This window comes from Gadus morhua, chromosome 23 (genome assembly GCF_902167405.1).
Source record: "Gadus morhua chromosome 23, gadMor3.0, whole genome shotgun sequence".
In the NCBI taxonomy this organism is placed as follows: domain Eukaryota; kingdom Metazoa; phylum Chordata; class Actinopteri; order Gadiformes; family Gadidae; genus Gadus; species Gadus morhua.
In genome coordinates, this window is record NC_044070.1 from 3,633,842 (window position 1) to 3,644,533 (window position 10,692).

Consider the following 10,692-nt stretch of genomic DNA (forward strand, 5'->3'; position numbering starts at 1 on the left):
TGGCATGTCACTTGTCAATAAAGACGTACATTTCTACATGATGTGAGAGTATGTCAAGTCAGATGACGAAACCATAAACTCTCTGTCAGCGCATCCATCTGCACACAAACGTTGCTTAGCCTGAGGGAATTTTGAAAGTCTAAATACCTCTAGTGATGGATCCTAAAAAAATCATATGAGCCAACATATAAATAAAGCCAACGTCAGCTTTAGAGATTAAGTATTTGATAAGAGCGCAGTGTCACCATGGCGTTGACAGGGCTCAGTGGGAAGTGGGCTGCATAAATACCAGCAGCAGAAATGCACCCAATCAGTCAAAGTCCAGTGGAAGGAGGATAATACCGGGTCAGGAATGGTCATTCCCGCCATTCACCGCAACAAAACCTACACTCTCTCTCTCACAAGTAAACACACAACAAGTGACCTTTACACTTCTCAATAACCTAAAGGCGATGTGCTCATGTATCTCAAACTAAGAAAATCTCTCATTGTCTCATATTTACTCCAGTTTAATCCGATTTCTTGCTCGCTTGTAGGCTTGAAGCCAATCTTACTGCATCTCCAATCCTATTATATGATATTAAATCAGATAATATATTTGTAGCCTATACCTTTTTATACCACTGTCTGCAGCAAACCCAGAATTTCATTATCTAGGATTAATAAAGTACCATATTACCTAATTTCATCAGCCTAAATAGGTTGACAAGATTAAGGGCTCAGGCCTTCAGGATCTATGTGTACCTATATACCACGTTGGTGGTCGATCGGCCTTCCTCCTATATGTCCTCCAACAGATGTTTACTGTGGGAGCCCTAATTGTTGCCTTAGTTTGTCGTTAAACTGAGGCCTTTGTACCAATGCAACAGGAAAAAAGCCTAGCAGAAGAAGAGTATCGGTCACAGAAACCTCAAACAAATTGGTTAAGCTGATGATGCTAAGGCTGATTCGGAATTAACTGACAGAGGCACAAAAAGTAATATACAGGACCAACCAAAGGATTCAATGTATCAATTACAAACATATATTTTTAAGTCCATATAACCTCATTAAAGCTTCCATGGCAATCACCAAGAAAGAGAATATACGTTAGGAAATTATAGTAGACGTTAAGGCCTTCTGTTCTTAGCACATGCTAATATTCATTAGCGTAAATCCAAGGCTCATTGAATGTTCTGTATAGCATCAATAATAGTAACAATAACAGTAGGCTAAAGGGTTGAGTGAGGGCTAATTGTCAGTAATTACAAGGTAAGGACTCCAACAAAGGAAGAAGCAGGATGTAGGGACAAATATTAGGCCATGTTGATTTTTGTAGAAGAAAAGTTGAAAATAATGCAGAAAGGGGAGGTCTGAAACATAGGCTACACAGAAATGTGTGAACTTGATTAAAATGGTGTAGTTCTTTAAAATAAATGTCCAGCCGTGTCTCCATCCGAAACACGTTTAAGAGCAGGATGTGTCAAAGGGCTTCTGTTCTTGATTCTCAGCATCTTGGTTTTTACACATTCTCCCTACGGTCAATAGGAGCAGCCACTATGTCCGATAATGTATACAAGATGTATTCAACTACAGAAGCAATACAAACCCAGTCCTAAAGGAATAGTGTACAGGTTAAATGTTATGACTACAGGCTCAGGTTGTTTCCTATTTTACTATTATCATTTAATGGAACACTATGATAATATGAATCCTTTCATATAAAACATCGCTCATCATATCACTCATCAATGACCATGGGGTTAGCATGCCCCCCTCCTTAATAGAACTCTCAGCCCAAAACCCTTTTTTATATATATCAAAGTGTTCAAATTCCGGCGGAAACCAGGGGTTCTCTTAAAGTTAAAGCCTTTTAGATATCCAAAATAATTTTCCCATGAAGTTTTTCATTTCCTGGAGTTTTCCGCCTTTGAAGTGCCTCACCAGGACTCTCAATCTAAATCCTACCAGCTCAGTCTATGAGTGAGCATTGAGCTCAAGGTAGGGCAAATTGCTATCAGACAACTTATACTGTTTTTACTAAGACATTACTTTCCTTTTTTGTCACATACAAATAGCATTGAATTTCCCCCAAAAAGCCAAAAATATGCCATTAGCTTAGCATTAAATGATAGCATTTGTCTTTACCTGGAAGACGTCCTCGTCCAGGAGCCTGGTACCGAACACAGTGATGCCGTTGGTGTCGATGGTGCCATGGTCGCTCCGGGCAAGCGTCTTGGTGATCTTCTTTTTACAGTCCACAATGATGGTGATAGTCTTCTTCTCCACACTGATAGCAATGCGGTGCCACCTTGCAAAGATTAACACAAACACAAAAAATATATTAGCTTTTTGAGTGAAATGCTGATAAAGAGAGACCATTCCGACTTTAGACCTTTCTCTAATTTCTGATCAATAATCAATCAGTGCATTTCTTCCCTGATTGTTCGGGGAATCCGCATTGCCTGTCAATCACATGCATATATACATCATTATCACAGGTGTGTGAATGAAACCCTTCTCAATGGCGAACAACAGTCAAGAGCTGCTCTCTCTCTTTACAACTTTCAAATATTACCTGCAGCAGCTTTAAATTCTAGTGTATTTGTGTAGACCTCAATCACAGTCAGGCTCAGGGAGACTGCCCTCTGCCCCTGTATGTGACCACACTCGATGCTTTGCCATGACATTACTGAGCAGGATTCTCACCCAAGAATCGTGTTTAACTTTAAGGTATCCTTAGATCAAATTCTGCCAATGGATACGAAGTGGGTTAATCAGGGTCACACGTGAGAACACACCTCCTTTCCTTTTCTTTTCCTTCTCTTTTGCTGTGGTACATGTGGGGCTATTGCATACCAGGCATCCGCATAGACCACATTCTTACCCCCACACTTTGGCCCTCTTTAACACGGGATTACACTCATTAAACCCCAAACTTAATCCTGTTTCTGGGTTACTCGGCATGACAGACATGGTGAACATTGTGAAAAGTGTGTGTCAGGATACAGGCAGGCCTGGTCTGCTGTGGCAGGAGGCGCACAGTCAAAACATTGTAAGGGGTGGAAGATGAGACCTGGCAAACGCTTTGGCTCAAGAGCACAATGTTAGTGAAGATACTTTATGGTAATTACTCTATCATTTTGTGTAAAGATGGATAATGAGGTTAGGTAAGTCGTTGGCACAGTTGTACAGCTTTTTCTAACATATTGCAAATTCCCATGTTCTATATGAAGCAATTCAACAGGTATGAAATGTTGATTATATGCAAATAACCAAATGAAAGAGTAAGCATGAACAAGTTTTGAAATATCTCAAATCAAACCTTTAAGTGTAACAGGTTGTCAACAGTATACAGCAGCACGTTCTTATTGCATTACATTCAATTGTGGGCATTCCCAAACGGTAAGAGAATGATTATGCCTCTCTGTTAGAGCTTAGGAAGAGTTTTTTATGAACAATGACAAATTATCCACAGCCATGGAGGGTTTTAGACAAGCCACTGAGCCTGGCTACCTCCAATGCTAGAAAAGCGCAAGAAAAACTGAGATAAAAGAACTTTGGTATTCATTGAACAATGTGCTTCACGCAGTGCACCCCAGGAACGGCTGAAGTCTGCTCGATGAATTCATCTTTAAATCTCTTGTTGCCCCTCTTTCTCAGAGTTCATCTTGTATGAGTGAACAAGACAAAAGAAACCTTGAACCTGAAAACACAGGCCTGAATTAGGAGATTGGAAGGATTCCATAGCTCTCTCTGTGAGTTATGATAACCGCTTATACGTTCAATCAGATTTAGGGTCATAAAACGTCAAACTTCCTCTACAAGCTAAGAAAACAAACAGCCAACGAAAAAACACAATGTTGCAGATGAGACACAATTCTACCTCAACTTCAAATCTCTGTGTCTCTATACCACAGTAAGACGCTTCTCTCCACCAAGGACTCTGTGATCTGCCAAACGTTAGAGTGGCTGGGATGATAACAACGTTTGGGTGTGGGTGATCCCAGGTAACCCAAGAGGGGAAGATAAGGAAGCACTCTAGCATGCGCTCCGATCCAAACTCCCTGGCTCTAAAATAACAGAGGCAGTGAGTTCATGTCTAGGGTCGGGATGCCCGGCCATGCTGTGCCCCGATAATCTAGCGTGTCGCTCAGCTTCTGATCTGTCTCTCAGCCCCTGCACCGCCGCCTGGGAGACCCCCCGCAGAGAGGGTTGATCTCGTGACGAGCACTGTGGTGCAGCGAGGAACACCCTGTCAAGTCAACTGATGAGACTTTTACTAATGCCCTGAGGTTTTCAACTTTCCACTGTATCCTCCTCAATGCACCCCGTTCTGTAGCAATATAATTCCTTTGTTTTAAGAATTGATCATTGGTTTTAAAAGAGGGACAACACAGAGAACATTTACGTGTGTGTTGACCTGACTTACTTTCCATCGGCCAGGTTGAGGCTGCGGAACAGGGGGTAGTCTTCGGGGGCTGGCTTGCCGGTCTGGTCCTCGTACAGGAAGACAGGGGAGCGACCCAGCTCCATGCCCAGCTGTTGGACCCCCTGCTCATTGTAGATGGACAGGAGGAAGGACTGGAGGCCAGCCTTGGCGCGCAGCGTGGTCAGGATGGAGAAGTCCTCAGGGAAGACGCCTCCTGCACAGCCACACAGGCACAGGATTCAGAGAGGGGGTTTGTTTGAAAAATGTGCATTAATCTGTCTGAATACAATTTGTCTCTGGTTGGACTTGCTCAAAAGTTACTTTGAGCAATCAGTTAAACCTCAAAGATGACTAACACACTGCTCGGCAAAGAAAGCACAGCATCTTCCAAGTGAAATAACACAGTATTTGTTAAGTTAAGTTAAGGGCTACTTTGTGTTGGTCCACAGGCTGAAAAAGACTTGGGGGGGATCAAGGGAATGAATGCTAATTGGTCATTCATATGACGTCTTCTATTTGTTTCATACAGGAATTCAAAGTTATCACAACAAAGGCTTTTCAATTCATGATTTGTCTCTGGACTCTATTTCTCTATTACTTCTTAACTCCATGCTAGAAAACTTGATGGCTATCTATTCTAGCAAATGTCATGGCTATGCTAGCAAACAATTGATGGACACAACTACTGAAACATTCCAAATAGCCCCATGTCTTGGCCGTTACCCTGCTGGTATTCAATGCATAATGGGTTTTTGAAGGCAGAATGGTGTCATCTTACCTGGGAAGAACTGCTTGGTCGGGGCACTGATCTGGGCCTGCTTGGCAATTCTGAAGGCTGTGTCCGGATTTGATGCTCTTCGGTTTGCGCAGAATCCTGTTGTTTTACTCACTCCTTCGGGGGTATTGTGAAATTCTAATACTTCGAGCACATCGACTGGATCCACTGCAGAGAAAAAAAAACAAAAAAACATGTATGGTAAGATTGGGTGTATTAAATGAGTGTCTTAAAGGAAAGGTACATTATCATTTATCTTATTAGTCGTCAGGTGAGATTTTGCATTTCAATAGTTAATTTGATGTGTTGGAGAGATTTAGAGAAGCATAAATATAAAAGGAATAACATTTAACAAAAGGAGTATGATCAAATAACACACAAACACATCGTATTAGTTGGGAACTGACAACATAACAAACCCATCAAAGGGACTAAAAACTAGATTATTTCCAAAAATCGTACAAGAAAATGTATGCTTATAAAGCATTAAATGCTGCCTAGCATCCCGTCCATGGCTACCTTCATGAAGGCAGGCAATATCAGCATCAAGGCTGAACAAAGAGCAGAATGTGAGAATACTTGACAAGGCCAAGTATTCTCATAACACTTGGGTAGGTTTACACTGATAACTGGTCACCATAGCCCCTCACAGTTCCCTGATGCTGTCCAATCTGATGCACTTTACTTAAAAAGGAGCCCGTTTAACCACAGATAGAGAAAAAGACTCATGGGAAACTCATAGTATCATGCTGGTCAATCCAAAACTCATCGAGCCTCAGAGTGGGGCTCTGTGTAGGGGGGAGGGCTTTCAGGACCAACAGCACACTGCACTGGAGCTCCTAACAGGGACTCACTTCACGAAATGGAACAAAAATACCTTGCTTTAAAACAGCTACAGGGCAACATAGTGTTGAAAGCAGTTACGCCTAAATATGTTACTGTTAAAAAAAATGCATAAGCGGGCTGTCGGAGGGCGAGAGCGGACCAGTGTTCTGACAGCTCTGAAGCCACTGTTTTGATTGGCCGTTGTGGGTTGCTTTCATGACAAACCTTTCTTCAGTTATTTTACACATAGGAATCATAACCTTAACCTAATATAGCACAACCATTCCAGACTTGGAGGGGAAAGGCCAAACCAATGATCCTTTATTTATTTGTATTTATATAAGAGATAATGTCTTGCTGGAAAAAACAGGTCATTGTTTTACATATTTACGACTGGCATTAAACAATAATGAATTTTAATAGCATCCATCTAGCATATATTGTTACCAAGTTATCAAAAGTATGTTTAGGCTTTGATCCCTCCAGACAAATGCCTCTCTCACTCTCTATTAAGTGTGAAACATCCTAGGAAATAGAGGGGGGGGGGGAGAGACGCAAAACAAAAGATTCCAAAGAGTTGGACCCTGGGCTAATACTAAGGTCACAACCCCATGGAACTGCAAGAGGGAAGGCCTGTTGAAGCTTGACATTACAGTTTACCAACGGAGGAGGAATTTAAGCATCTCTTTGACAGTTTCTACAGAGGCACCTTTAGATCAATCTAGGGGCTCTTGCTCTATGCTCTTCATGGGACAATTAAGGGCAGGGTACTGCTCATAACACACAGGTGCCAAAACAACGCAAATCCTGGCTGGCCCATTAGAAAGGTATAAATGAGTGTGTGAAGTCCTTAAAGGGGTGCAAATGAAGAGCCAGTGTGAGTTGTTCCTGGGCAAACAGGGCCACATATCTCTCTCTCCCCTCACAGACCATCCGGAGACTGGGATGATGGACATGGTGACAGGGAGACCCAACCAATGGGATAGCACCCCTGTGGGGCATTGCATGATTGTGTGGGATTTAATGAGTGTGTGTGTGTGGCTGTGTATGCAAGTGTGTGCACTATGCTTGTGTATGTGTGTATGTGTACGTGGGGGGGGGGGGGGGGGGGGGGGTTGTGTGTGTGTGGGTGTGGGTGTTTCTTAGTCTGTTTGGGATATTAAATGACATGTTGAAAAATAAAACAGAGATCCGTTGATCTGGCACCCCTCCAATCTTGTTTCATGGGAGGAGAATAATGAGAGACAAGCTTTTAAAACCCAACTGTGCGGACGGAGGCCAAAGTGAATCTGAAAACCAGGCCCTGGGTCACTGTCCTGCCCGGCCCACAGAGACATTAAGAAACCCCCCTACTCTGATCTGACTGTAGGAGTATAACTGGCTTGGGTAAAAGCAGTAGGACCTTTTCACCTGCAGAACCCGGAGACTCAAATAAATATTTTCAGTCAAGATAACCCCCCCCCCCTCTCTCTCTCTCTCTATCTTTCCCTCCACGCTCCACACTCAGCTTTATATCGAAGAAAGCTTCAGTCCTAGACTGTTTTCAAAGCATACCCCCCCCCCCCCCTCCCCCTTCCGCACACATACAATCATATCATCTCATAGAGTCTTCCACTGTAAAATGAACAAAGAAAGAAAAGGAAAATACAACAATCTACCTTTGAAACAGTGGATAGACTGTGATCTGGCTCAGCTTCTAGAATTCGATAACAAAGAAATCCTGTTTCCCCGAAAACGTAAGAACCTCACTGACAGAATGAGAATTTCATTATGACTCAAGACTCCACACTAAAAGATAACAGATCCCAGACATCTGTGAGCGCTTGGACCCACCTGGACAACAGTCCCGCGGCTGGGGCACCGCTCGGCGTTCTCTCTCTCTGTTTGCTATATTCTGGAGCGCAGGGGGGTAGAGGGACTCTGGCAGGAAAATGCTAACTTTGTCTGCTGGAATGCACATCTGAGCTGGTGCCCCCGGGGGCTGAGCAGACATGTCTGTACACCGCTGGATGCGGGGAGGGCACCCTCGCACAAAAAGCTTTGTGCTCCAGGAACAAGGCAGGGGAAACACCTGACAGAGACCCCATTATTTGCATGGGGGGGTTACTCTCATACTGGTAGTATGGAATAATAGAGTAGAAGATCGGGGGAGAAAATAATAATAATAATGTGCAAAGAGTTTATGCTATGGACTGTTATATGTATAAAGGATAAACAATCATCCTCGTTGTATAACTGAGTTATTCATCTGTGATGAAGTGGTGATTTGCACCTAACAAAGACATGACTGTGAGGTGGCATTGACGTGTACCTGTGTCCCCGTGAACCCTGTGACTCTGTGCTCTGGCTGCAGCCGTACACTAAAGCAACGCTCTTTGAAGACTCCTAAAATAATAGGGAAGTGCAACGCGGTCCCTCATCAAACCGCCACACAGCACTTAGACAGGAAGCCTTCCCACCGCACGGTGAAGCAGCGCTCGGAACAGCGTGGCCTTGTTACTGGGAGACCTACAGCCCACCAAACTCACTTACAGCAGTCTGGGTAAAGTTGCAGGTAATATTTGTTCATGGATGGGGTAGGGTGGGTCTGTGGGGGGGGGGGATTGCACGGGCAAAAAGTTTAGGGCTTAGGTGTGGACTAGGGCAGTGTGGAGAAAGGGTGCTGGTTTTGGCAGAGCTATGATGCATTTGACCGCCCAGTCCCTCTCTGTGTATCTATGGACCCTATGTGTTCGGACACTACAGTCTTTCGAGTATTGCTCCTGCGCGGAAAAAAAAGAAATTGATACATGCAACCGAATTGTATGTATCAAAGGCATGTGTGGTCGCATTACACTATAACACCTGTCATTGTTATCATAATGATCAGGAACCAGCTGATCACATGTATTGGAGGCCCATGAAGATAAGCAAACTCCAACTGGTACACCAGTGTCATTTTTCTCATATGCTTTGGGACGAGCAGCCATCAATCAGCACGAAAAAAACTAACATAAAGTCAACCGCATATTATTAAGAAACAATCCAAGCATAAATGGATTTCAATTAATTAAACTAAGAAACGAGCGGGGCCCTCGGAAGCCCCTGATTCAACCTCTGCTCTCCTTTGTCCTCAGGGTAGAGCAGTATCTCCTCCGGCTGCATAACTATTCAGTAAACTGTGAGGCTGCCGTCCAGTACCACAACTTCCCCCCCCTAACTATACTTACAAACACCGAGCATGGACGGGGGACATATAGGCTGTCTCAGGTTGTGTCATGCAACGTATGATTTCAATTCAATAGGCAGCGTTTGGACTGCCAGGGAGGCTGCTCTGCATCCATGCGTAAAAGCGCATTGATGTTAAGATAAAGGTGTTTTGTCACAGCGGAATATGTGCACGGGACTAAACAAGAGTTTTTGCAATCTACATTTAAAAGTTTCTTTCCCCTTTTCCTCCAACGGATAATGTTGGTGTCAATTTGAACATGGTACAAAAATGTGAACCATGGTACAAAGTTATATCTTGTGGCCTCGGGGGAGGAGGGCCTGGTCACGGACCTAACGGGTCTTTTGGGATTCGGTTCCGGAACAAGACTAACTACGTTCTCCAACTAATGCCGGATGCGTTTCATTCAAAGTATTTCCATCCTCATCCTCATCAAAAAATCTTTCCGGCTGGCAAAGATGCTTCGTTTTGTTCAGTCCAATGCACTAGAAACAAAAATTAAACCCTCCTGTGTCCTTACCTGCTGTGACACTGCTCGCCTGTAGAACCAGGGTAAAAGTGATGAACGCGGTCACAGTGGAGTCCAGAAGCCCCTTTTTCGTTTTCCACCTGGTGGAACACCTTGGCGTCTCCATGGTCGCCCACACAAGTGAACAAAACTTCGGGCGACTTCAGGTGATGATTAAACGACGTCCCTCCACAATCCCCAACGTGTGATGGAAAGTGTTCTACAGAGCCATAAGGGAGAAGGATGTGATAAGCCTCTTCTCTCAGCCGCTCCAGGCCTCAGCTCCTCTCCAGTGCCTTCAGAGTGAAGGAGTCGGGCTTTGGTCGAGACGCACGGAGCGCAATGGGAACACTGTGAGCCTTCTCCGGCTAGAGGGGCTGGGCCAAACTTCACCACCGAGACCAAAGATTAGAGGGAATGACAAGGAGCCCCCGATTAGCAAATCACGGGGCTGGAAATCCTCCTTAGGGTCCACCCATCAGCACTGAGCCCCCATGCCCTCCCTGAGCGTGTCCAGTCAGAGGAAGGAAGGGGCAAGACCCCAAGAGAGTCCAAAGAGTGTTTTAGTGTTCAGGCTCTCTCTCGGAATGAAACTAATGGGAGAATTACGCATGTTGGGTGTTTACTTTGTACTCGGGTTTGCCGCCCCCCCCCCACCCCCCCCCCCCCCCCTCCCCATCGTGATGGCCCCTACACAATACCCCCAAAGGTTAATAGAGAAACTCACATTTGTTTATGTATACGTGGGTATTTTTGATCTTTGAAGTGAACTATTACTGAATATAGACTGATGGACAGAACTATTTTATTCAGAGCAGTAAGGCTCTATTTTAGTTCCTTTTAGGAATCCTCAAATAGGTTTGAACCATTTAATATACAATTACAGCCACAATGTCAATGCAAGTGCAGTTTCTGCACTGTCTATAAAATGATGCTGCCTAACAGCTGCCCAACATAAAATGATT

General features: G+C 44.1%; 1 protein-coding gene across 7 annotated transcripts in view; it reads right to left on the reverse strand.

Annotated features, from left to right (window-relative positions):
- col11a1a (collagen, type XI, alpha 1a) overlaps positions 1-10,302 on the reverse strand; it is a 72,578-nt gene extending 62,276 nt beyond the window's left edge. For 4 of the 7 annotated variants that reach the window (XM_030348467.1, XM_030348465.1, XM_030348466.1 and 1 more), the window contains exons 1-4: positions 9,740-10,301; positions 5,190-5,354; positions 4,412-4,625; positions 2,128-2,290 (exon numbers count right to left, since the gene is read on the reverse strand). In XM_030348467.1, coding sequence (XP_030204327.1) covers positions 2,128-2,290; positions 4,412-4,625; positions 5,190-5,354; positions 9,740-9,854 — 657 coding nt within the window. In that variant the 5' untranslated portion in view covers positions 9,855-10,301. Of the gene's footprint in view, positions 1-2,127; positions 2,291-4,411; positions 4,626-5,189; positions 5,355-9,739 lie in introns of all 7 variants that reach the window. The other 3 variants (XM_030348462.1, XM_030348461.1, XM_030348463.1) reach the window with 1 other exon arrangement.
- Positions 10,303-10,692: the final 390 nt, after the last annotated feature.